The following is a 26,665-nucleotide window of genomic DNA, read 5'->3' as shown; positions in this document are numbered from 1 at the left end:
CAAAACCCCTCCGACCGGGGCAACATTTGGCACTGGCACAGTCCCGAAGTCTTAGAACTTTGCAGGTGCTGCGCGTGTCGTAATCGTTCCAACCCCGATTTGATGGGCAGATTCATGGCCGGCGGCAATGCATGTCGACATCTCGTCAGGTGCCCACGCTGCCCAACTGTTTATGAGTGGATTTTGGATGGGCGTCAGATCTTGCTTGAAAAGGAACAGTCCTCTTTGCATCTTTCCCTATGTTCTAACAGCGAGGGTAATTTCAGAGTTCGACCAAAGTTCGGCCAGCTAAGTCTAGAAAGGTGGATCAGGTGTCTTGACCCTATGACATTCCGTGGCAATGAAGCCTCAAGGTTTCAGTTGTTTTGTATACGGGAAGGGTGTTCTAATGCTGTGCCTGAGATTTTGAGATGGGACAGGTTAGTTTGGGAAAGTCTCACCCCACCAACTATAGGAGACAATTGGGTATACTAGGATTGGTTTACTTCATTTCATATCATCGCGCAACTTCAATGCTCGCCTATAAAGGAATCTTAGCTACATGTATACCGCACACGTCTCACCATTCAACTGAAAGCGGGCTTCTGATCAGCACCCTTAACATCGACCAAGTACGAGACCCGATCCTTGCAGTAGAACTCGACGGCGGGCTTCCCCTCCAAGCTCGCCTTTCCCTCATCAAGACCACCAGCCTTGATGCACGTGACGTCGGCCATCAAGTCCAGCTCGGTATAGAGACTGGACCCGCAGTTGGAGCAGAAGAAGTGCCTGTTGTTCTTGCCCGAGTCGCCAGTGATGTCGTAGAACTTGGGCTCACCTAGATGATCAGGGTTTAGTGCATATTTAGGGAAGATTATGAGCCCAGGTGAGCCTCTCGTACCTTGGGTGACCTTGAAAGATGTACGAGGAACGACGGCGTTGGAAGTGAAAGCTGAGCCGCTCCACTGTAATTCATTAGCAACATGTATGGACTTGATGAGAGTCGTGAGATACGGTTTTCATACCTTTTGACAATCTGTGCAGTGGCACAGGGCGGTGACTTGAGGGTCCTCTACTTCTTATCAGCGTGGTTCACACGATGTTGCAATCAGGCCAGCCTACCAGTACTCTCGTACTTGATCGCCTTGCACATACAGCTTCCCTTCAGACCCATTGTGTATAGTGACGTATGAACTGTTCAGTAATCAGTGTAGAAAAAAAAAGAGTAAAGGATGTAATGAAGTCGAGATGTTTGGAATAGGCTGACTTTAACCGCTTGGGATGAGGGGGAATCTACAGTACAGAATGTCCGATCGCCGTTTTTATACGTGTTTGAGACTTTCGGCTAGCGTTAGTGCCGGCAACAAGGAAGCTGAGCTTTCTCCTCTTCCTCCTCCTCTTCTTCCCTGTCTGTCATGATTAGAGCATTGGATAAGATGGAGATGTGCGGGGTCAGTTAGCTGGTTAAGGTAAGCACGGTAAGGTAATAGGCGCCGTGGGGAGATGCATGGACCCTTTTTCTTTCAATGCTGCTCATTTGCTCCATCTATCGGCCTCTTGATTAGATCTCCGCGGGGGCGTTAGGCGAATCAAAGCATAGGTTTTCTCCAGTCTGCCCTGTTTGCTGACAGATCACCGTGGGATGCTGGAATGACGTTGCTGTCAATTCAAGGGCGCAAAGGATCCAAGTATCCATACCGGCTTAGAATTCCCCCCGATGATTTTCGGAATAAGGGATTTATCACAAAAGTCTGGCCAGTGGGCGATAAAATCAAACACCAGTCGACGAGTATTCCGAGTATTAACTGCCTTCCTAGAGCTACCATTACAAAGTCTAGAGCTATTATCATAACTACCCTGCGCTTTCCGATGGGTATTCTGCGTGGAATACATAAGAAGTAGACAATAATCATAGCGGTAGCAAGAACAGCAGCAAGGATAGCAGTAGTAATAATAGAGATAGCAGTGACAGGGCTAGTAGAATTAGAGCAAAGGAAAGTATTTAGCAACAAACTATCGCGTCATCCACTTGACTGAACCAGTAATCGATCATCAGATGTTGTATAATGAAGAATGTGGATGCTTGGGTTGGGGCGAGGGGCCGGCGCACTGCCAAGAACTTCCGGTGTTCTCGCTCTCAACCCTATCGTCAATGTGCGGAGCGCAAACATCCGCAGTTGCGATAGCGGTGTTTCGAGCGGCTGAGAGAGAGATAAGCAAAGAGCAAGGCAAATCACACGAAAGCCAATGGGAATTATTTGAATTGTGCATGTTTGTAGACGATCAATGTAGCTAGTAGTGCTATGTGATGCACCATGTGTGCGACGCAGCGAGTTCAAGCCCGATATCTTGACCCGATGTCGCAGGTTTTCTGACTTGGTCCCTGAAGTAAAGCAAATGAGCGACATCTTCACGTTGCTCAACCCTATTGAAATGAGTCATACCTGTGTCGTCTCCCATTCACCTCAGTCAACTTTACCCGAAGTGTCCTTTTCTGTCTTTATGATTGTGTTGAGTCTTTCGGGCTACCTAGGCTTCCGGGCGGGAGTTCCGCCCCTTCAAGGTCGTTGTATGTTTCATCGCCAGCAGAATTCTCGATAAGAGGAATGCCGATGTAGCAATACAAGTCGGAATGAAGGAAATTGTCCTTATTCCCTTTAGTCATCCTCGCGGACGTCCGTCCAAGGAAGGATCCAGTCCGATCCATACAGGGCAGCACTCTGAGGCAAGTATTCGCTATATCCGTCCAGTGCCTCAAACGGAACAGTATAGTCTCCAGACCCCGAAGCTACATATCCGTGGCCCAGCTGTTGCGATAGTCGGAAACCAGTAAAGAAACCAGTCTCAGGCATCCTATCCTCAGTCCTCTCGGCCTGGCTTTCAGTTGATTCCATCGTAGGACGCGAAGTATCATTCGGCCCCTGATTTCCTGCCTCAAAGTCGCGCTCTCTTTGAGCCCTCCGCTCCTCGCGGTGGGCTTCCACTCTCTCCCGCGCTGCCACCAAGCGGGCTCTGGCTTCTTTCCTGCGAACTCGCTCCTCGGGAGAAGCTCGGCGTTCTTTCGCCATGTTGTCTAGCATTTTTCTGAGTTCTTCTGGCGGAGTTTCGCGCTGGAGTTTGCGGAGGTAGGCTGTTGCGGTGACCATGCTGATGCCGTACATTCCATTTTCCTTGGCATTGGCGTCGGTTGGAGATGAAGAGTTGTTTGACGACATTGTGGTTGTTGAAGTAGATGGTGGATTGACGTGATTCGCGGATGAAGACATGAAGACGGTCTTGGGCAGTGTATTCAAGAATCAATACAGACAAAGAAAATGTGTATGTCTGTGGGAGCTGTTGAAGATCAAAACGAACAGCAATGCCAAACGACGGGTGGTGCAGCCCTTTTTGTAAGAGAATGGCAGGGCCGTAGAGGTCGCGATGTCACCGGCTTGAATCCTGCAAGGGTAGCAACCCAAACTCAGCCCTACACACCGTCCTAGCGCCCGGGTGGCTAAATCTTGAGTATTTCCGACGTTCCCCATGTTTTACAGTTTTGCAACTCGCATACAAGGGGCGTTACTATGAACACAGGGAGGGGAAGCTGTCACTGGCGCCTATCCATGCATCAATGGAGATATCATCTGCATCCTTGCAACTACCTTACTGTGGCCTTGTTGTCATAAGGGTTTCTGGTGATAAGTTTCGCTGGTTTACCTGCTTAACATGCTGTGATATTGGCTCACTGAGTTACCACGACGACAACGACTCTAAACACATCAAGGTCAAACAAGCTCCCGACCTATACAGCCTACGTCTGCCTCCTTCATTCCGACCTTCTGTCTCATGGGTTTCCCTACAAGCATGAACTCGTTGAGGTTCAACAACGTACACCGGAAGCAGGCACGTATCGATCTTTGAAGTGAAATAAAAGGCTCGTTATTATGGATGTAAAATGCTGTCATCCGTGGTATCTTTTCCGTCCAGTCATTACAAATACAAGCCCCTGATTTAGAGGGCGTAATTCTCAGTGTGCAAGTAAATCTCCTCGAGCATGTCATCACCCCATATCGCTGCCTGAAGCCGGGCAACAGTGTTTGCCACGCCAACACGCATGGCTGGCGGCCCACACACGAATACCGCCGTTCGCCTGCCGAGGATGCCTCTTCCGTCGGCACCGCCCGTCGCCCATTCTTTCAGCATGTATCCCAAGTCGGGCCGGCCATACTCGACGCTCCAGCCGCCATCGATCTGATGGGGCACGGGGAAAGCAAAGCGCATCAGGCTTTTTTGGAACTCTGTCGGCGTCTCCGGGAAGCCAAAGTCAAAGCCTGAAGGCGGGCCGAACGTGCTGGTGGGACGGGTTTGACCTGCGCTCGGGAGGTTGGTCGTCCTCAAGTGGGCCAGCTCTGGAGGCCGTATTGGCACATCCGAGTTTCGCGGGCTTGTCTCGGGGATCTTCCTTGGGGAGGCAGGTGCGTAGTTGAAGTGCGGCACTTCGCCTTTGGTGTTGATGGGAGGGAAGTGGAACTCGCGCTTTTTGGAATCTCTATCTTCCTCCTCATCGTATTCGCGGCCCTCAAGCTTACGCAACGACTCTTCCTGGGCAGAGAAGCGATTAGAGGGTGGTGGTCCTGGGGGTGGAGGTGGGTATTGATGTGGTTGTAAATATTTCTGTTGCGGTAAGGCGGTGATTCTATCCTCTTGCTCGGCGCGCAATTCCTGCTCTCGGTCAGGATCGCCTTGTGCTACAGACTGGATGAGAGCAGAATTGCGCTTGGAAGCAATTCCTGCCACGAAGCCATCGAGCTTGTCATGGAACATGTGACTCAAGGCCCTCGGTGCAGGACGATCGTGGCCAGCCATCATCATGGCCCGGTTGCGCACTGCTGAAGTGACGAAAAACTTGCAAGTAACACTCTCTGGCGGCGCAGACTCGCGGCAGATTCTGAGCTCTTCACGGAACCAGTCCATGGCTTCGAGTCTTTTGAGGGCCCATACCACGACCACTTTGCGCGTGATGGCTTTCCCATCACGCATGCGCTTGATCAAGTTGAGTAATTGCGACATCAAAGCCGTGATGCCGCTCCCACCGGCAATGAGGATGCAGGTGTCGAAGGCTGCTAGGTCTCTTCGCATGCCTCCATATGGCCCATCCAAGAAGGCGCGATATGTGTGGAATGGCCCCCTCTCGATAGCCATGTCGAGGACCTTCCGCGTGAAACCACCATACGGCTTGAAAACCAGCACGCAATCACGGTACTGCTCGCCGTACTCGGAGGGGAAATCCTCGCTGCAGAGCGACGAGATGGTAAAAGGGTGATTGTCGAAAAAGGCGACTCCCGGCATGCGAAGGTAAACATATTGGCCAGGCTTCCACCTCATCTGAGTCGGGATCGTAATCTTGATGGCGTTCTCAGCGAGAAGGCTAATGGCCGCTTCATCTCCGACCATGAAGCTCAGTCGCCATGGTCTTGTCCAGTTGAGGTTTATCAGGCGAATGGCATAGCAGAGAACCCAGATGCCGACTGTTGCCCACAGGTAGTCCCAAGAAGCAAGGTAATTCTTGGTGTGCCAGAACAAGAGCCCAACATACACCATGCCAACAGGTACATGTAGCATGACGAAGAGCTCGTATGCGACTCGGCGAATGAAGGGCAGAGATGCGACGCAAAGCCAGACCAGTGGCACAAGACAGGCTATACCAGTACCGTAGATGACGCCGCTGCCGCCGGGGAATAGGCGAGAAAAGACATCCATGCCACCGTCGTCCCATACTGGCTGAACGTAGAATGGAATGGTGTGTACAAGCGACAGAAACAGACAGAGGTAGCCTGCCCACCTGTGGAAGACATTGAGGCGCTCCGGCCCGATGCCAATCAGGATGGACAAGACATTTGCCTTCATGCTGGTCACAATGATCCAAGGTGTCAATGCGACAGCAATCATTCCGGCTCGAATAGCAACGGGTGGCGAACCGAATTGAATGCTCTGCCAGTAGAGTGGTTGCTGGAGAAAGCAGTAGAGCGTCACAAAAGCCAAAGCGATGAGACCGCAGGTAACTACGGCGAGGGAGGAGAATGTGAACCGGTGGCTACCCCATACAAAGTCGGGAATCGGCCGGTAAAAGACCCAGCGGAAGAGGGCCAAGGTATCGTTAACGAAGCCAACTGAGGAGAAGTGAGCCCTTGGCTTGAATTGCTTCTCGCCAAGCCCTTCAGAGTCGGGGAAGAAGTGCTGTGCTTGTCCCGTATGTACGGCGTGCGCGTAGTCGGGATCAGTGTTGTAGAGATTGGCATAGTATTCCTCCACTTCTTGCTTGTAGATGGCTTGGCGAATTTTGTCTTGCCAAAAGTGCCAAGATCGCATAAACAGAACTGTTCCCATGAGGGCCAGCGCGAAGTAAGTCCAGCCCATGCCATATTTCCCAGACTTGGACCAAGGGTCAACTGTTAAGGCCTCGATTAAACCCGGCGGACTGTCGGGTTTGGGCGTGATGGCAATGCGCTTGGCTAGTTGTGCTGCCGTTTTGGTGGCAGCGTCTGCCAGGTCGCGGATACGAGTAGCCATTGCAGCAAGGCGACAGAACTTGAATTATACTGCGCGGTAAGGCGACTGCGCGCGGAAATGTACAGTTATGTCGACATACGGTGCAGTCTGAAAGAGTCTAATGGCCGGGAGTCGTCGAGATCGTAAGACACCTGCCCCTCGCTGGTCGGTTGATCGTGTTGCCAGCTGAGAAGAATCGAGGTGTTGCGTGATGTGTGCAAGAACCCTTGGTAGCGGGGCCAAGATGAGTAGGTTCGATGCAATGCGATGCTATGCTTTGGCGGAGTAACGAGCGACCGGCAGGAAAACAGACGGGAGCACGGCGAAGCGCGAATTGGGGGCGCCACCAGGGGATATATGGAGGTGAGATCGGAGACGCTCCGAAGTGGAGAGGTCCCAGTTGTTGACTCTGGGGTGTGGGCGGCGTGATGAGCACACCTCTGTTATCGACAGTCTCGTCACGTTGCCTACAGATTCGGTTGGGAAGCGGGTTCAGTCAAGCGTGGTGACATGTGTAAAGGCAGAGGATATGTGATAAGACGGCGAATATTCCATGTGGAGGGGGTCGGATGGGCTGCGGCCTCGATGGGGTCGTGCAATGAAAAGCCAGATGGGGGATGAAGGGCTTCTCTGGGTCGGATGGGCGAGTGTGAATGGCACAAGGCCCAGCGGCTGACCGTACTTTAATATTGGCTGGCCGCGATTCTGGTCGTTCCCCGCGGGCGGATGTCACACAATGCAGGCCGGTGCGTGGGCGCTAGAGGTGTGGATGCGATGCAGGAGCAAGCTGCAAGCTCTTGGGCAAAGGTACGGCCGTTTGCTCGGCAGACAACGACTATTGAAGATGAAGACCAGGGATGGCAAGCGGGATGGATGCGTTGGTTCCGGGCGCCATTAATGAAGAGTGTGATCGGCGGGAGGTAAGATGTCCAGATTGCCAACGTCGCCGCAGCGCTAGTTCATATCGATGTCGTCTGGGTCGATGTCCAGACACTTGAACTGAACGAGGGTGGTCGTAGGCAGCTGTATAAACAGGAAACGACTTTGGAATACCGTCGAGGTAACGTCCTCGGTGAAGAAGTCTGTCTGTGTACCCGGAGGTTGCCAGTCCAGAAACGTAAGCGGCAGTCGCGGCATCCCACGGCGTGGAAGATGCGGATGCTGACGGCCACAGATATGCTTCAGTAACTTCTGGAACAGCGGAACTGAGTTTTTGTTGGTTCGGTCGTGCCATGTGCCATAAGATGATGGGAAGGGCCGTAGAGCGCAGGTAACACTACTCTTTCACCAGCTGCCATTGGAGCAACGCCGGAATGACGGGAGAGCATTTTGAGGTGCAATCAGTACGCAGTAGAGGCCGTCAGGTTGACCGCCGAAGGAAACATTGAGATGGAATTGACCAACAGCTGGCAAAAGTGACCAAGAAACTGCAAGGCGAGGGCCTGCAGAAGCTGCATGGGTCGGCACACATGGTGGACAGGTGCATATTGGGGGCGGTTGATGTTCTTGGTGGCGGTCGAATCGCAGAGTGAGAAGAGGATGTGACGGGCAAAGATGTGGTCGACAACTTTGACAGAAAGGCCGAGGGAGGAGGACGAGGAACGGCGGAGACGGTCGAAAAAGGCGGGAGACCCCCGGCATTGCAGCGTGATTCGCAGATTTGGGAAAGGGAAAGCTCCAGTGGGGTTACCTTCCCGTTCGGACCCCGGCCACTACGGGCGGTAATTCGGTAGTTTTGGTTGGCTGGGATATTGAATTATTCTCCACTATGCGCGTTTGTGTGCCCCTCCTTGCGCTAGTCACACCGCGGTACGTATCCAGAAACCTCAGGTCGACTAGCAGGTACGGGGTACTCGTACCTACCTACCTACTGGCACCACCGCAGTTACCTCCCTATGTACCAACCATTCAGGGCAACCACGCCCGTCCCGTCGCCCGCACCCTCCAGGTCCATGTTCAGTCTTTCCCATTGACTTTTGGTTGGTTGGTAGTTGGGTCTTGCCTGTTGAAGCTTTCCGGCCCAAGCTTCCGCCGCATTCCGTCCAGCACCGACCCGTGGACCCGACTGGACCTTGACCTGCCCTGGACGGATGTTGGGCAACTGCACCTCACTCTATCCGTCCTTTTAACCATATGGTAAAACCAAGCTTCCTCTTGATGAACAGCTGTTTTCTCTGATGAACAAGATTCTTTGTTCGCTCACCGGCCGGTACCTGACTTCTGCAATGCACCACGTTCCTCCGAGGACAAAAACCTGCGACCTGCAACCGCTTACTTGGACCACTCCAATGTCGCTGACAGATGACCAGTCGTACTTGTTCAAGAACCCCTCTTCTTTCTCTCTCTCCCAATGCTACGGTTGCAGCATTTGAACATGGCATTTAAATCTTTACCCGAGTCAAGCACACGGTGAATACCTCCTCCTGGCCGCCTCTTTCCAGCCAGATCTGGAAGTCCAGATTGACGTGCATCCCAAACAGGCGAAAGCGACAGAATTCGACCCCGCCGCCCAGAACCGCCAACCGCCAATAGCCTGGCTCAAGATGTGACGAATCTCCTTCGATCCCTGGTCCCAATAGATTGGGCCGCCAACAACATGTCCACCTTCAATGGCTGGTTGGCGAATGCCAACATGCCTCCCACCATTCGAGCCTACGATCATACGGATATGGTCAGACACCCTGCTGTCATGCATGGCCTTTCAAGATATTGCTCAAGATGCAGAGACCATGCAAGCACATAATTTCTCATCACCAACCGCCAAGAAGCAAACATATGTCGAGATGCGATACCCATTCCTCGTCGTCTCCGCCGTCCGAGTTCCAACACTCCTGTCCCAGCCGCCTACTGTCTATCCATGACCCGGCCACGGAACACAAGCAAACATCCCAGTCACCAGCCCGGTCTCCCGCCCGTCCCGACCCTCTGCCCAGCGTGATCAGATACCGGGCTAACCCTTGCTCTTTCCTGTTGCCCAAACAGTTGGATTGACTGAGGCCGCCTCCGATTCGCCCCGCCAGTTACTCCTCACATGACTCCACAAGTTGAATTTGAGCTGGAAGAATGCTCGACGACTGCCACTTTCCGTACAGCATTGCCACCAAGACCACTTTGGTAGACAGTTATGAGGAAGGCAAGTATTACACTTGACGGAACATCAGATTGCTCCAAGCTATCTAGTGAAGACTACTCCTACGTCTATCGATATTCCCTATATCCGCATCAAACGGATGCCCATCTCACTGCCGCTGTTAAACAAACATGACGCGTCCGACGTGATGCGTCATCCGTAGCCTCGTCAGTTCCCAAGAGTTGTACTTACAACGCTGACCTGACTCCTTCGAAAACCACCACCCAACCCTATCGTCATGTTCCAAGAGGCAATATCCCCTGTGCTACTGTCAATCCTCTTGGTCATTCAAGGAATCGTTCCACTGTCTCCCCAATGTATGATGGGGAGGTTGTAGGCCTCTGTATACTTTGTGGAGTTTCCGGTGAAAAGCTTCCGGTCTAAATAACAGAGGGAATGAGCTTCACCTGCAGCTCAGAAGCAACCGGGCTAGGTGCGTGGCCCGGCTGCATCTCCACTTTGCAACGGAGGTCGTCGAATTCCACGCCACAGGGTAGCCCTGATTCGAGGAGCATGAAGAGTCCTTCCCGAACATTTCTCGATACCTTACACTCCACGATAGCAACATCTGTTTCTAGAGACGAAGGGGTCGGGAATTTCTGCACGAAGCCTTTGCTGAGCTCGTTTTTCAGCGCAGACAGACACTGCTGACCGTGTGGACATACGAAGGCCGGAATAACCACCCCTTCGAGGTTTGGGAGGCTCCCATCTTCAAACACTCTTTCATAGAGTGGACCGTCCAAACAGCTAAAGTTGTTGAGCCACTCGAAGTGGCCATGTTGTCCGTCTCTTTGAAGTGAGTAGTCCGTGGGAACATACAGCCAGCGTGTATTTGGGGGCAGCCTTTCAATGATTCCCCATGGAGCGAGTGATTGAGGTAACTTGAGCAGCTCGAGGTTCTGGCAACGTTGCATCATCGCCACTGCAGCCCATTCCTCGCGTTCGTCTAATAAGTCCCAGGCGACGTCTAGTTCCCGGAGAGTCTTCTTATGCGCCGCTATGTGTCGCATGAGCTCTCCACGTTGTCCATCGATCCGTTCTACGCCATCGAGGCAAATCGACAACTCCCGTAGGCCTCGACAGGCATGTACAATATGGGAAAACGTCGCCAGATCCGTCACACGGACGTCATCGCTCTCTAGCCGCCGCAAGTGCAGGTTCCTGACGCTGGACCAATCTATGGCGGACCACTCTCGATGGTTGCCTGCGAAGAAATCAAGATGGACTGTCTCGCGCTGCGGTGCTGATTCTAGCAGACGTCTCGCGTCGCTGCTGCCGGAGTGTGGGTCATCTTCATCCGTAGTATCAAACGTTCCAAGTGTGTTCTTGCCGAGCCGAATGTCCGTAAGCGCATCGTAGTGTGTCGGAAATCCGACGCTCCCAGCGGGGAGACATCTTAAGAACCCTTTGATATTGATGGATAGCTCCAAGGTCTTGATGTTGCGCACCTGTAGAAGGACCATCATCGCCAAGACACGGGTCCGCTGGATGCCCGGCTGCAGCCAATCTTCCGTCACTTGCAGTCCGGATTGCTCCGCGGCGGCTTGCAGAAACGCCATTTCCGACGCCGTGAAGGCCAGCCCATCCTCGTTCTGGGGCCGACTTGACGCTCCTTCTTCTTTGGCACCGATATAGAGAGACTGCACCGCCAACGCCTGTCCCGGACGGCTGGACCACCACTGGAGCAGGGCATACAGCTCGAAGTCGGAAGATGGGTGCATGAAGAAGCAGAGGTGCTTGGACAGCAGGGGCGTCGCGAGTTCTCGGATTACTCGGCAGGTCTGCGAGATGTTCTTCAGTGCTCGGCGGCTCTCGCGCGAGGGGCTGAGCTGTGGTCCTTCTTCATTTCGTCGGGCGCGGACTGGGACGGCGATAGATTCGAGGATCTGGTGGACGAGCTCGGTGGGCAGGTTGGCGAGACCAGTCTTGGTCCCCATTTTGCTTGCCGTGTGTTCGAGTTGATCTCCGGGTAATTTGAGTAACTTTGCTCAGCTGACACCGAACGATTCGGGGACAGTATTCTCGTCCCGTATGGGTACGCGATGTGTTCGTCGAGGAAACGAGGAATGCGCAACGGAAGCGAAGCAGCAAAGGATCTGTATTCGTACCAGAAAAGGAGACAAGAAAAAAGAGACAAGACAATACTTTTTTGGATCCTGCACGGGCAAATGGAGCTATGTTCCCTCGGGAACCTCGCTCTAACAGACGTCAAGCCAGGTCATGGTTTTTTATCCCGATCTCTATACATACGAATACCGATATTTACTGGGGTTGTGAACTTATTGTTGAAACTTAACTGTGGATACGGTGCGAGTTGAACGAATGAGACAACCGGCATCGGAGATTACTGCGTCAAGGTAGCTGCACCCTCATGGCACAGATTTCCGTCTCCCCAATTCCCATCGTGAGAAAATTAGAAGCATTTCTGGTTTGGTGTTTTGAGGGAGGCAAGTGAAAGTCATTGCAACTTTCGAGCCGCCCCTCAACTGCTGTAGACTTTTCGGGGCAGAGTAACTCAAAGCGACCGTCCGAGATGTCTGAAGCTCGAGAATCATTAATTAAGTTGAATGCATCACCCTAGCTGCGACATTTCATCGAGATCACTGCGCGCGCATCCTCATCCCCTGCTCACCTCCGTTTCTCCCTCTCGACTGTATCTCAATCCCATCACTTGCACAGAATCCCTGATCTCGCCATCCGAAACGTGACGCTTGGGAAAAGTAAACGAAAACCTAGATGACAAAAGGCACGGTGAAGGTCTGAGTAATTCAGTCATAGGAAGCAACGACGAAATAGATCTAGAGCCTCTTTCAGAACTAGGACTCATTGAAGTCGATGAGTGAGTCTATTGGGCATCCTCAGATCTCGTTTGAGTTGGCTATAAGTCTATGGGCTCTGAAGTGGGCAGCTGCCGCTAGAAGAACTCCACGTCTTACGAGATATAGCTTTATCAAGACATACATCTATGTCAACTCCATTGCCTCACTTGATGAGCGCCTTGAGCCTGTGGTAAGGCTTCTAGTCAGATGTCTCTAATCTTTATCAATTGACAAGAGCCTAATTGTAGAATCTCCAATATGGATGATTCTCCATCTGGCCATCCTCGTCATAATCAATCACGACATCCTGGGGGGGCTTCCCAAACTCCCGATCTCGCCTCCTATTTTCCCTGATATTCATCACCGTCACGAAAGCAGCTCCAACACCAGTCCAACACGTAGCCGCAAACAACGTCCAGAACCCTTTCTTATAGCTAGGTCCATCCGTCGAGGGGAAGAGATATCCCGTCGCTATGCCCATCGTACTCCCAAAAGACTGGAACAACCCCGTCGCGATCCCCTTCTTGATGTCGCCGCAGCAATTACTCGTGATGTTGCCAACGCTCAACGTAACGCCAGACAAAATCCCAGACAAGATCAAAAACGTCGCGCCATACCTCGCGCTCGCAGCCGTATGCGGCAACACAGCAAGCAACAAATCCCCAACAGCAGCAACAACAGAACACCCTACCAACAACCCCGAACATGACTTCACCCGATCACTCGCCCACCCGACCACGAATACCATGACAAACGCAACACAATAAGGCGGCGCCGTCATCAACTGCGCCTTGACGTTATCATACCCAAAAGTTGCCACAATAATCGGCGTAAAAGTCGCAATCGTGTACGTCTGCAGCACCTGGCCCATGTAAATCGCGATATTCAACCACAGCCGCCAATCTCCCGTCAGCTGCGCCGCCGTCGTGCGCCAGTGGACTTTGCCGTGCGTGCGGTTGCCATCGCGCATCATCCGCCAGGTGGCGACGTCGCGCTCGCGCGGGGTGAGCCAGCGCGTGTTGTGCGGGCGGTCGGGCAGAACCCAGATGCAGGCCACGCCGAAGAGGATGGTTACGAGCCCCTCAATAACGAAGAGGGCTTGCCAATGCTTTATGAGCGGGTTGGAGATGTTGGAGACGCCGTAGGCTACCCAGCCGCCGAAGGCGCCTGCGAGGGGGGTTGCTGAGAGGTAGACGCTTATGCGGCGGCCCCATTCCTTTGGTGATGTTACGTCAGACGTTGAGAGGACGAAGAGCATATGGAGGAGAGACTTACGGCTCTGGGATAGAGGACTGTCGTCAGGTATGGCGCTCCGGAGATGAAGGCCGCCTCAAAGATGCCGAGGAAGAACCGGATGGCGAACATCCCGCTAGGACCGCCGGCAACAGCTTGCAGCGTCGCAAAGATACCCCAGATGATCTATGAAATCAGTGAGCTTTCTTCCTTGTATTGATTATCATCTTGAGAACTAGACTTACCATAGCCGTAGCAAGGTACACCGAAGGCCGGACATACCTCATCCCAATATTCGTGAACAGGTCAGAAATCGCCGTCCCGACAAAGAACATGCTCACTGCGAGAGAGAAGTCTCTGCTCGTGAACCCAAGATCTTCCTTGATGCCCATTAGCGCCGCGTTCCCCAGTGCCCCACGGTCCAGCCAGGTGAACATGTAAAGAATGAGCAGGAAGGGAGGCAGTCGCATATCAATTTTTCTCCGTACGCGTCTCTCCTCCTCTGGCGTCACGGGTGGATCAAGGTTGTTCATCCGCGCTACGATGTCTTCGTCTGCGTGGACCTCGAGGGGTGCCTCTGAGTGCGATCCGCCAGTTTCCTCGTCGTTGAGTGAGCCATTTTTATTCAGACCTTTGACGTCGCTCGATTTCGTCACTTCTGCCATCATGTTACGAGGCGAGCGTTGAAGTCTTGAGTACAATTCTTGTGAGGCAATCTGAAAGCCTCTTACTAGATTGAAGTAGCTGCAGGCGGTTCAAGTCATAAACGCACATATAGAATCTCGAGAATCTCGTACTTGTATGTCTTCATTGACGGTATGTGAGAATGTTGTAGGTGTTGGCAATTACAAGCTTTAGTTTCATCCCAAATAAAGTCCATGTCGTCAACCTTTTTCCGTCGAGCCGCATGTTGCGTTTTCTCGACCCCTCCTCGGCCTATCCCGCGCGTATAAACACCCGAGTTCCCCCCAACCGTTCCCCCGCATGCGAGACCGAGAAGCGGCATACCAAAGACGGCCAGTTGCATGAGGTGAAGCTTGATTCGCACCGATAACGCATGTGAGTGAGTTGTTCCACGAGTATCGGTTGGCTACGGTGCCGATCCCTTCTCGGTATCACCTCCCCGCGCAAAGAGCATGAGGAGAACGGGACTGGTCGGACTTCAGGGGATCCTTCCAATTGGGCCGCCATGTTGAGCATTTACAGGAAAAAATAGCCCGTCGAGCGACACAGAAGAGAACTAGCGGCCTCGGAGCAATTTGCACGACTTACAGGCTCTACGATCTCGGCTACGAGGTTTGACGTTTGTATCTTTGCCGATTGCCAGTAAAAATCCGCACCGAAGTCGGACGATATCAACTTCAGTCTTCCATGAAATTCTTTTTCGCCAGAAGGCAGCACGAAGCAGTAATTCAAACCTTAAGAAATAAAGAGCAAGCCAAACGCAAAGTACAATTGATTTAGTGGAATGGCAAAATGCTGTAGCCTGCTTCAAACTCGTGTGCCAACGGACAGGGTTCATCGTACGCGCCCTGCCGCAAATGACCAGGGCCTCAAACCCAACAAATCAACGGTTCGATATCGTAGTCGGTGGTTTTCAAGATCCGCTCGTTCATGCCGAAGTTATCGAGCATCACGGATCACCTTCAAAGTATCGCAGCTATTTCTCTTTGTCGAGATATGTGCTCCGGCTTGCCCGAGGAACGAGACGGAGTCGGCGATGCCAGACCACTTTGACGGTAATTGTAACCCCCGATCCTCAGCGGAAGGCCAAGACCCATTGAAAATGAAGTTTGGGTCTTCTCTTGAACTCTAGGTTCTCGAAGAGTATAAAAGAAAAGGAAAGTCGTTACATTACGATGGTTGCAGCTTCAATTCGAGACCCCAGGTCCTATCTTTACACATATTTTTCCAGCCAGCGTACACGATGAAGTTCACGTCAACGACGTGCGGCCTTGGTGCCCTTCTCACTCTTCTCGTTCCAGCTCTAGCGGAAGAATCTGCGCGCATCATCACTTTCTTCACCCGAAAGGCCGGGATGACGGAGCAAGAGTTCCACGATCACTGGACGAACACTCATGGCCCCCTCGTCGTGCCATGGGCTCTCCAGTACGGCGTCAATCGGTACACTCAGGTAAGTGACGTGATATCATTACCCAATCCTCAGACGTAGAGCCTTTGGAACTCACAGAGATGAATTCCACAGTACCACACCACCGAGGCAAACCGCACGACCCTTCAAAAAGCTCTGAGGCTGCCGGACGAGTACATCTTACAATACGACGGAGCAGCCGACTTCACCATATCGAGCATCGAGCAGTTCTTGTCCGCTTACGCGGACCCTTACTACAAACAGGTCATTGAGCCCGACGAGAAGTCATTATTTGCTCATAGTGGAGATGTGATGGTGGTTCGGGGCTCGCTTGGATGGACTACAGACATTGTTAAAAATGGCGGAGCTGCGGTGGATGCCGCGGGTGGTTGTAGCAAGTGGCGAGAGATTCATGGAAGTGCGGGAAGGGGGTGTTGATGATTGCGACGCGCCTGTTAAATCTACCTCGTTGCTGATTTTCTTAATAACACCGAGTCATCATTGTTTTCTCTCTCAGCCAAAAAGCCCGGTTATCGAGGCTAGCTCTTTGAGACATCATCGAGCAGTTAGTATGTCTCCTAGACTTCGTTGGTAAAGAGTATCATGATGAGTGGACGGGTACTCCACTTAGAGCTGAGTGCCGGTCCGGTGTTGGTACTTCTACAAAGCCAATAGTTCGTCTTGACGTGGTTCGATATGTAATTTAGGCCCTTGCATTGGTCGCTTGAAGCTGTACCTACATATAGTACATGCCAGCCCCTAGCTCAGCACCGGGCCGGCTACGTGCGCTTGCGGCCCATCAACGTTGAACCCCGGATTTACGCCATATACGCGGGGGAATGGCTTGACTGGAGTCACCTATCGGTAAGATACAACATTTCAGGGACAAAATCTTTGGTGAGTTTTATTATTTAGATTTCTGCTTCAACTCGCCGCGCTCCTTTACCAGGTCTGAAATCTGGTTGCCCAAGTCCGATTTCAACGCCTTGAATCCCTCGACAACACCTTGGCGATCACCCTCGCCCAACTCCTGGCTCATCTTGAATTTGCCCTGCAGCCTGTCGATGGTGATCTCGATGCCAATGATAGCCATTTTAGACAGATCAATGTACCGTTGCGGGGCATCCGAGATTTGCCACGGCCCAGGACGGCCGTCTTGACCAGTGTATCCCATGATTGACTGCTCTCCCAGTTGTGAGAGATCGTGGAGCTGCTTGTTCAGGAAACTCGACGTCTCCTCGGCCTTGGACTCGTAAAAGATCTTGGCGCGGCCATACGCCTGTACCGCGGCGTAGTTCCAGGTCGGCACGACTTTGGCCGTTGTTGGCTTCGTCTCGACGTAGAATTTCGGCGTCACATAGGAGTGGGCGGGCGCGGTGAAGAGGACCAGCACCTCCTGATCGAGAACGTTTCCGGTCCCTGTCCGGTTTTCTGCTGCTAGTGACTCGACCATCGCCTTGCACTGAGGATTTGCGCGCGCCATATGACCTCTTAGGACACCGAGCTCGGTTTCAGAGTCATCTTCAACATCCAATACCCAGGGGATATGGCTAGACTGGATGAATGGGTGATCGGCTGACGGTATGGCTGTTGTGAGTGCGCCGAGGGGATAGTCCTTGATGAGTTAACGAAGGACGCGGATGCTGTTCTCCACGTGATCTTTCCGAAGTTGCATGGTGTCGAAGACAAGGAAACAGGCACAGAAATTTGGCTAAATGGCGTTGTTGTTCGTTGATAATGATGGGTTGAAATTGATGGCGCTGAAGTTGATCCAGTGACGGCGGTTTATGTCGGTCTACCGGCTTTATAGGGCCGGGCGCTTCCGTGTATTTCCTTTAGTTCCTGCCGAAACGTAATAGGACATGTGTTTGAAAGGGCGTGCTTGCGGTCCACTAATTATGGTTTCTAATGTCAATTGCGGAAGTTTTCGCCTCCGCAGGTACTGACAATGACTATGTCACAACCACATCTAGAAAGTCTGTTCATTTGCCTTGTTGGCACGGCGCGAGAGGCCGGAAGGGCTCGATCTTCGACGACCCCATTTCCTTATAGTCGATGACCCCAGCCACTTACCACTGTACTCGTGTTTAATAAAGCCCGTTCCGCAGTCTCAAGAATAGCTTGGCCGTCACTGTCGGGAGCCACTCAGCCCTGGTGACTCGAACCCCAACACGATATCTCTGCGTGAGATAGGTTAGATAGCTTCGGTGCGGGTGACTCTTGCCTGAATCCGCATGGAAAGTGCACAAGCAAATGAGATTGCATGATCAACGGCCTTTACATATGTACGTACTCTCTGACGAATTTCGAGGGATGTTGTTTGACAGAACCCGCCAATCACAAGAGACTGATTACATCCGGGTGTAGAAACCCTGAACCCGTCGACAAGACTGTGTGGATACGATGGGCCTGGCTTGGCACCGGCTCTAATGCCGCTTGTCTGCCGGAATAGAAGTGAGGGGACTGGTGGGTACCAGGATCAGGAACCGGCGGTCGGGCCAGCCTTGGCTTCCTGATATAAAATGTTTCGCACTCTCGACGGAGCGATCCGATGAAGCCACCCTGTAGACTGCGTGTTATATAAGAAAAAGACGAAGTAAACCATATTGCTGTACTGAATACGGAAGCATTTTAGATGGCTCCTTCGGTTTCCCCTTCGGTTCCCCCAATAGCCGCCACGTCACCAGCTGACCAATGTCCCACCTGCGGGTGTACGACCACGTGCTTGCCATTGGCGGACAGGAAGTCATGAAATGGCAGTAAAGAAGTGAAGAAAGGCGACATATCTTCTATAGGGGGTCTTTCACGAACATATTAATAGATATAAATGAAATCTAAGAAACATAGTTAGCTGACTGGCTGCAACACTCAGTCGCGGGCAATAGGGCTGACACGGAAGGTGGAAAAGGAAAGATAGGATAGTAGGCGAAACAAAAGCAATACATATCCTGATGCTACGTCGCTGATTGTTTCAACACCACGATTCTACAACCCCATTTCGGAGTCGTCTAGCCTCTGCCCATGAGCGCTTTCAGGCGCGCACCGAGTTATATCCTCTCTTTTATTACTTCGTCCTCTTTCGCTGCAAGGTGTTGCTCATACTGTTTCGCCTTCCCCCGAGATCGATTTGTAGCTGCCCTGTTCTTGACACCGTAAGCTTTTTTGGGTCCTAGACGTGAGCTGTTGCCCTGCTTGCCCGGCTCCTCGCGCTCATCCTTGTCTTTGCTGTTGAAATTTATTGCTATCGTCTTTTTATCGTCTAAATTCGAGCTCGACGATACCTCTAACTCGCATCGTTTTACTCTCGGGGCCTTGTTGGCGGACCTTAGAAGCGGTGCGAGCCTTTATGTTGGTACTCGTCCTCGTCCTCGTCTTTGCTATCTGTTTTGACTATGTCTCGACTCGAGGATGGGATTTGGGCTGTGGTTATGCATCGAGATAAAGCGAGGCCCTGTCTCTGTTTTTAAGGGATGGCAGCGGCTGTTGAAGGTTTTCCTGTTGAAAAGCCGGCTAGTTGTTCGCTTGGAAAGCCCACGTAGTAGTTATATGAGTTTCGCCCATTCTAATGTGTGAAGACTCTAGACTCTGCGCGTTAAACTCTGAATGCGAAGAATGTTTAAATTTGAATGCTTCTTGTTCGTTATACGTTGTTTCGGCTACTTGGTCGTTCTGCCCAATCTATTGGTGGCATTGGAGGTTACTACTAGGGGAGACTAAGCAGATCCGGCCAGTAGGTGCGGGATATAGTGGTACGAATATGCATATAGCGGTAATATTAGCTATATCTGGCAGGCAGGGGTCGTCCGACGAAGCTATTGTCTGTTGCCCAGCTGGATTGATACCCCGTTCTGGGTAAACGCACGGAAATTCGCTTATAGGATAAAAATGGACCCCTTTAGGAATAGCTTGCTTAGTAATGGTATTTGCGCAAGTGACCGCAAATTTCTAATGCTTTGGCGACGTAATACTGGGGGCTCTTACGACTACACTGGATTAACTGATGAGATAGAAATCGGTACTGGGAATGTTGGATGACTGTACGATGGATGAAACTGGAGATAGTTAGTGACTACACTAGGCTGAGAAAGAGACGGATGCACTTCTAAACTTATAGGGGAATAGGCTACTGAGACCTATGAGGAACTGTTGAGGGAATGGGAATGAGCCCAGGTGACTTGATTGTAAAGCTGTAACTAAGGCCCCCTTATATATTTGATAGATAAATAGCACGTAACTGGCTAACCGTACTTAAGCCGGATGTTATAGGCCGGTACGTACTCGCTTTATTGAGTGAGGTAAATGAGGCTTAGTTTTAATGGTAATGCGCTGGAAAACAGCGCAAGGAGATAGAATGGATTGCCGGTAGGTAAAATGCAGTCTTAGTTCGAACGTTCTGATAGGTTGAGAAATATCGAGAATGAAACTTAACTAGTGATAAGTGCCTAGCGGGACGGGCGTAGCCTCCGTGTTCGAGAGAAGATAATGATTAGTGATTGGTAAAGCTTGTATACTACTATGTATAAGTTCTACCTATGGGTCCCTTTTCTCTTTTCCCCCTTTCCTTTTTGTTTCTCTGATTGTCCCTATCGATAATAAGGATTCCTATTCCTTAGGCTAACGGAGTCTTTTAGAGGGCAGAGAGAAATCTCTGAGGCCCTTTGTTTGAACTTACCGCTGTGAATGCGACGTATCTCTAGAGTGCAGTGCTTACTTGTGTATTTGCGTTAGCAAAATGTATCTATTTGCTAGTATTTTCTTAACTATTACCGTCCCTAGCTATGCAGATTGGGGCCGTACTTTTTATCTGTTGGGGTAGTAAACCGCTTTTTTGGTTATTGAGAGCTCGTTAACTGAGCCTTAAGTTTCTAAGCCTATTTTTATCTACCCATAAGCTACTTAGCGCACTTCTTTATAGTAGCTAGTGTGACTATCTAATTATAAACGGACGAAACTAATTGTGATTTTATTGGTAGGTTTTGCTTATAAGGTAATTCTTAGCTACTATACTTAGTCGTTTACTTATTTAAGGATTTTACGAACGGGAGAAAAGCCCCGTACTAGTTTTAATATGTAGTATAATATTACTCTCTTCTTTGCTAAGGATGTTGGAGCTTCGTAGAGAAACTCTGCTGGGCCCTTTTATCCGTAGCTCGACGATATTAATATGCGATTTTATTCGTGCGGAATTTTGGAGCTTTGAGGAATGTTTTTTAATTAGAAATAGAAGTAATTGACTTGTCTGGAGGCACTGGAGGAAATAAAGAAAGCTCTAAAAGACTTTATTATCTATAAACAGATTATAGAGATAAGTGGTTTTATACTAGCCTCTAATGTAGGGGACCTACGAAGGCGAACGGAAGACTTGCGTAAAGCACTTTTTTATGTTTTCTGATGGAAGAAATTATGTACCTAGTCGGTTTTTTTAAGCTCCCTGGTATATTATTAGGAGTAAGAGAAATTGATTTGGATATGGTGCCCTCTTAGACTTTTTTATACTATCCCTGCCTCTTTCTTTGTTTGTATTACCCCTGTTTGTGTCTGCTACTTGCTTACTTACCTCTCGACTTGTCTATATGCATGCTTTAGCCCTGATCCGACCGAATAGGTGCCGTGGGAAAGTCCTATTTACTGAAGGTGTAAATAGTTTGAATATTAGGATCATATATACTGGATTATATATTAATAGTTGCGTATGGATTATAGCGTATACTAAGTAAATTTAGCCGCGAGGGTATTTTGCTTGTATGGATTAAGGCGATGGGAATATATAGGCGGTAATATGTTGTGGTGAGGAGGTTCAGCAGCCAACTAAGGTACAATCGAGCTTTTACTTGGATGCTTAGTGAAATGAAATTGTAGCTTAACCCACGTCCGGTACCTATTACCGGGCGTTCTCCTCTGCGTATGACCCGTAGGTCTTAATAAGATGTGTTAAGATGTGATTATTTATATCCTCTTGTTTGCTAATAATAGCGACTGGCTATCGACTGCGCACGGCTTGTACTATGCCGTGCTTTTCTTCCTCTCGGTTGTTGTTAAAAGTTATCGAATTTCTTAGAAGGGCTACCTCTTGTGGGCGCATCCGTCCCCTTAAGACTCGAAATAGTGCCTCTGCTAAGTAATGATTACGACGCTGATAATGTAACCCCTTCGTAACTAGGATGAGCGTAGACTGCAGGGTTTTAATTTGATATTTAGATTTTTCTTTTAAAATTGCGTTGATATAGTTGTATCTTATGAGTATGAGAGGAATGACCAGGAACAGGTCTATGGCTTCGTAATTATGCTGGAGGTAATAAAGACGGATTAGGGTTTTAAGATATTTCTTTCTATTGGTAATAATGTGTTGTAAGGCGATATCGGGGTCCCTATCTACGGTAAGTAAAGGTTCGTATATCATGAGTAGTAAATGATAGTAGTATATACTACGAATATAAATTATTAATTAGTATTATTCTTTTTGGAATTTAGTAGGTTAGGGACGTATATACTTACTGTAGTTGAAAATGACTAGGGAGTGTAATCGTTTTAGGTTGAAGTGGCTCTGGTAACCTACTATACTAACTTTTTAGTTGTTTATGAAGCCTTCTAGCTTTATTGAGATTAATAGTACTATTTGAAGAAAATGCTGCGTTGTAGTACTGATTTATGATTACTCGAAATTCGCTCTTTGCTCGTAAGATGTGGCTAAAGTGAGTTGGTTGAAGGTTTGGTACGAGTGGGTACTTGAGCTAGATTTCGGCGTACTAGCCGCCGTTTTTTATAGGGTTAGGTAGCGGCTAATCTGGAGGCTCTTGTATAGAAGGCGGTATTATGAAGGAGAATGAAACTAGCTTAAAATATTTAGAAGCTTATAGAGGACTTCGGGTCGTTATACTTACGTTTCCTAGTTGTATAAAGCCTAAGCGGTGAATGCCTAACCCTTCTGTTTCGGGTTATTGTTTCTATATGAGTTTTTTGAAAGTAGGCGAAGCTTTTGTGCTAAGACGACGCTGTGAACTCTGTACGGCTGGCCGATCTTGTCTAAACTATATAAATTGTGGAAGACGCTAAATAGAATGCTAGCTTGTATAGTGGTAATTCGTGCTTCGGAGGTTTGTAGCTCCTAAAGACGTTTGGCTTTTGTTAGAAAGCGGTATATAAGTGTATTAGGATTCTAATACTTAACCCGGTTTGAGAATTGTGGATAGTAGACCTGTGGCTTATTAGATGTGTTGATTATAAAGGTGTAGGTATTATACATAAGCATAGGTAAGGATTATATTGATAAGTAACGAAGAGTAAAAATCTTGCTTTTGTGTTACTAAGTTTTCGAGGAATAGGTCTTTTTGAAATGTAGCCGAGAATTGAAACTTATATCTGAACTAGGCCTTTAGAAGGTCTCGTATTAGTGAGTTATCGCTGTATACTGTGGTTTACTACGATATCTTGGTATCTGATAGTCGTGGCTCGACTATTTGTGCTGTATGGAACGGTTTGATATAGATGCTCTGGACTTCTTGCGATTTACTGCCGGTGGTACCTAAAGATTTCGTAGATCCGTGAGCCGAGTATAATGACGCCGCTTCGTAGATGAACGAATTTAAATAAGGATTGTTCTGTATTAATCTTTCTGGCATCTCTGTCTGGTAGGGAAAATTATATCGTAGCCGAGTCTTAGGCGTAATAGCTATCTGGAGTATTAAATGCCTAGTCTGGATATGATTTACGATGGTGGTGACGTCTGTCCTAGACCTGATTTTTTGGAAAACATCCTTAGTAGCGGCTTCGGGTAGGTCCCTTAGTAAAGTAAGAACTTTTTGGTGAATAGTCGCTCGATTTTGTACTTTATGGTGTTTTCGATCCGTAGTTTGTTGCTGAGATTCCTTAGGTCGCGTGGTATATTTGTAAAAGCTGCGTTGAAGAACGCAGACGCCGCAGACTGGCCTTTCTCTAGTATACTGCTTTGAATTTGAGCGAGCCTTTTTTTATGCCTATGCTATGATGATTAGAAGTATAGAGCTATTATACCTTCGACTTATGCCTACGGTATGCATTGTAAGTAGCTAGTACTGACCGAGGCTTCTTCTGCGATAGCTCTTCGACGTTTTTATGTCGGGCAGCCGTATTTTGGGCTTGTATTAGGGGACGTAACGGTCGAAGTTGTCTTATTGGAGGTGGTAGAGGTATCTTAGTATGAGTATACTTTGCTGATTGTAAAGGAACCCTTAATGAGTATTTTGTATAAACACTGACTTTCTAAGAAATTGGGCGTTTAGCTATAGGAAGAGTAAATGGAATGAAGCTATATGAATAAAGCTGGGAATTGCGCCGTTGAGAAAGTCCTGTTTTAGAGAAATCCGTGAGATATTGCTGCGTAATGACGTTAGCTAACTGTTATGCTTACTCTTATTAAGAGATTTGTTATGAGTATAGTATTTTACTTTTCCTGCTAGTGTCTAGATTACTAAGGCTTTTACTTTTATTCTCTTTTTTTACTATTTTAGCCCGTATCTTCTTTATAGCTATAGCTATTATAATAATTTAAAAAAACTATTTATGATATTATTTGAATTTATTAGAAGTAGAAGTATTTTTAATATTATATATCTATATTAAAAGCTGCTTAAGTATTTAATAAAAATTGAAATTAAATTAAAAATGTAATTATTTATTAAAAGCTTTTAAATCTTATTATGAAGATATAACTAAATACTATATTTAAAAAAAAAGCAAGTTTATTATAGTTAATAAATTTAAATATATCGTTTTTATAAAACTATTATTAAAACTCTTTTTTTAACTCGGTTTTATAAAAATACTAATTAAACTTTAGTTATAGCTTCGAAGCTAAGTTTTATTTAGTTAAGTATTTAAATATTTAATATTTTATAATTACTTATCTTTTTAAGCTTTAATTCTAATTAATATAAACTAAATATATAGTAGTCTTTTTCTTTTAAGTTTTATAAATATAAAAGTTATTATAACTTAATAAAATATAATTAAACTAAGGTCTACTTTTATTATAATTAGCTAGTTATAATAAGTATATTAATAAAAGTTAAGATTATAAATATTAAATAAATAATATTATAATTATAAATAGCTTTTTAAAACTATAATTATAAGATATAAAATTAGTAAGGCATTAGTAATTAATTATAGTTTTATTATTTATTAAAAGAGTTATTAATAAAAATAATTAAAAATAATTATAAAGTTTAATATTAATTAATTATTAAAAAACTATAAAAGTCTATTTTTAACCTTAGCTTAAATTTATATTATATATAAATTTCGTTCTTTTAATAAAGTAATCCGCTAGGGCTATATTATATATTACTTATAAAAAAGCTAAGTATATTATGTTTTATACTTAATTATTAACTAAAATAGCTTTTAACTTTTTAATATAATTTTTAAATTTAAGTTATTTAAAGAGCGAGCTATATTTCTTTTAATATATATAAAGCTTTTTAATATTAGTTTATATAAATAATTAGATCTTATATTATATATTTTCTTTTATTAGAAATCATAGAATACTTTATATATTCTTTTATGTTTATAATATAGCTCGTTTTAAAAGAATTTCTAATTTTATAAAATATAGTTTTTAAATAAATTTTGATATATTAAACTTTAGTATTTATATTAATACGGCTATTTATAATATTTATATTATTATTTAATTAAATTCCGTATTATTAAAAAGTATTATATTATTTTTAAGTATATTTATTTTGGTTATAATAGTTAAGTTATCAAGGGGCTTAGTTTATTAAGCTTTAGAGTAGAGGACTTAATAAGGGCGTTTTAAAGTCCTAGCTTATTAAGTATTAATTATATATTAATAAGTTCGTTTAATAAGTTTAATTAATAAATTTATTTAATATAAATATAGCTTTATATAATACTAAAAGTAATAAAGATTGAAAGAATTTTTACGAGCTCTTAGTAGCTAAATATTAATCTTTTTAACTCTTTTTTAAAAAAAAACCTCTAAGTTATTATTAAAGTTTAGAGCCTTAATAACTAAGGCCGCTTCTAATTTTTATAATTAATTATTATAACTAACTTTTATTATCGACTTTTTAACTAGCACTATATTACGGCTAGTTAGTTATAATAAGTATATTAGCAAAGTTAAAGCTATAATAATTATATAAATAACATCGTAGTTATAAATAGCTTTTTAGTTATAAATAGCTTTTAAAACTATATTTATAAATTATAAAATAAATAAAGCTTTAGTAATTAATTATAATCTTATTAAAAAGTTTCTCAATAAAATAATTAAAAATAATTATAAAATTTAATATTAAGTTAATTATTAAAAAAGCTATAAAAGTCTATTTTTAAACCCAGCTTAAGTCTATACTATATATAAATCCTATATATTATTTAAATCGTTTTTATAATTAAGACCGATATTATAATATTAGTTTTATAAGGGTAGACCGCTTTTATTTTATTAATTCTATTTATAAACTACTTATTATTTATTAATTCTTTTATTATTACATAACTTATTTATAGGTTTTATTTTATTAAAATAACTCTTATATTAATATCCTTATATATATATATAGCGTATTATAGCTATTATAAGCTTAAAAATAGGCCCTAGTCTTAGTTATATATATTAAGTTATAATATAATACCGTTATAATTATATTAAAAATAAAAAATATAATAAGTTAATAAATAGTTTAATTAATAATATTTATAAAAGTTAATATATTAATATTAAAAATTAATATACTAGCGTTGCCTATATTAATATTGCTATTTAGCTTCGTAATTAGTTTAAAAGAAATAGTACCTTGCTATAAAAATAAAAAAATTACTATATTAATATAGGTTCTCTTATTTTCTTTTTGAATTTATATTTAAATTTAA

At 46.5% G+C, this 26,665-nt stretch overlaps 7 protein-coding genes across 7 annotated transcripts; 1 reads left to right on the top strand and 6 right to left on the bottom strand.

Annotated features, from left to right (window-relative positions):
• Window positions 1–566: 566 nt before the first annotated feature.
• HER10_EVM0002493 (glutathione-dependent formaldehyde-activating enzyme) lies at window positions 567–1,252 on the bottom strand (the record flags this gene model as incomplete). Its single annotated transcript, XM_035472201.1, has 4 exons — window positions 1,102–1,252; window positions 1,005–1,051; window positions 881–944; window positions 567–817 (listed from the first exon to the last, which is right to left on the bottom strand). The coding sequence occupies exons 1-4, from the start codon at window positions 1,151–1,153 to the stop codon at window positions 567–569; spliced, it is 414 nt and encodes a 137-aa protein (XP_035332290.1). The 5' UTR covers window positions 1,154–1,252.
• Window positions 1,253–2,636: 1,384 nt separating this feature from the next.
• HER10_EVM0002487 (uncharacterized protein) lies at window positions 2,637–3,194 on the bottom strand (the record flags this gene model as incomplete). The annotated part of the gene is given in 2 exon segments (XM_035472196.1): window positions 2,637–3,126; window positions 3,139–3,194. 2 exon segments carry the CDS (start codon window positions 3,192–3,194, stop codon window positions 2,637–2,639), a joined length of 546 nt encoding a protein of 181 aa, XP_035332288.1.
• Window positions 3,195–3,650: 456 nt separating this feature from the next.
• Window positions 3,651–8,067, bottom strand: HER10_EVM0000334 (ferric reductase like transmembrane component). Its single transcript, XM_035470120.1, has one exon. The coding sequence runs from the start codon at window positions 6,526–6,528 to the stop codon at window positions 3,970–3,972; it is 2,559 nt and encodes an 852-aa protein (XP_035332024.1). The 5' UTR covers window positions 6,529–8,067; the 3' UTR covers window positions 3,651–3,969.
• A 1,950-nt stretch (window positions 8,068–10,017) lies between these two features.
• Window positions 10,018–11,574, bottom strand: HER10_EVM0009705 (F-box domain protein; the record flags this gene model as incomplete). The annotated part of the gene is made up of 1 exon (XM_035479185.1): window positions 10,018–11,574. The coding sequence occupies one exon, from the start codon at window positions 11,572–11,574 to the stop codon at window positions 10,018–10,020; it is 1,557 nt and encodes a 518-aa protein (XP_035333145.1).
• A 1,120-nt stretch (window positions 11,575–12,694) lies between these two features.
• Window positions 12,695–14,354, bottom strand: HER10_EVM0012725 (major facilitator superfamily transporter; the record flags this gene model as incomplete). Its single annotated transcript, XM_035482113.1, has 4 exons — window positions 12,695–13,672; window positions 13,732–13,875; window positions 13,935–14,069; window positions 14,178–14,354. 4 exons carry the CDS (start codon window positions 14,352–14,354, stop codon window positions 12,695–12,697), a joined length of 1,434 nt encoding a protein of 477 aa, XP_035333544.1.
• Window positions 14,355–15,616: 1,262 nt separating this feature from the next.
• On the top strand, window positions 15,617–16,219 carry HER10_EVM0003111 (uncharacterized protein; the record flags this gene model as incomplete). The annotated part of the gene is made up of 2 exons (XM_035472797.1): window positions 15,617–15,823; window positions 15,896–16,219. 2 exons carry the CDS (start codon window positions 15,617–15,619, stop codon window positions 16,217–16,219), a joined length of 531 nt encoding a protein of 176 aa, XP_035332363.1.
• Window positions 16,220–16,688: 469 nt separating this feature from the next.
• On the bottom strand, window positions 16,689–17,456 carry HER10_EVM0012822 (uncharacterized protein; the record flags this gene model as incomplete). Its single annotated transcript, XM_035482204.1, has 2 exons — window positions 16,689–17,368; window positions 17,411–17,456. 2 exons carry the CDS (start codon window positions 17,454–17,456, stop codon window positions 16,689–16,691), a joined length of 726 nt encoding a protein of 241 aa, XP_035333555.1.
• Window positions 17,457–26,665: the final 9,209 nt, after the last annotated feature.

Source organism: Colletotrichum scovillei, assembly GCF_011075155.1.
Source record: "Colletotrichum scovillei strain TJNH1 chromosome Unknown Contig00006, whole genome shotgun sequence".
In the NCBI taxonomy this organism is placed as follows: Eukaryota; Fungi; Ascomycota; class Sordariomycetes; order Glomerellales; family Glomerellaceae; genus Colletotrichum; species Colletotrichum scovillei.
Note: the sequence above shows the minus strand (reverse complement) of the source record. Positions and strands in the feature narration are given on the sequence as shown.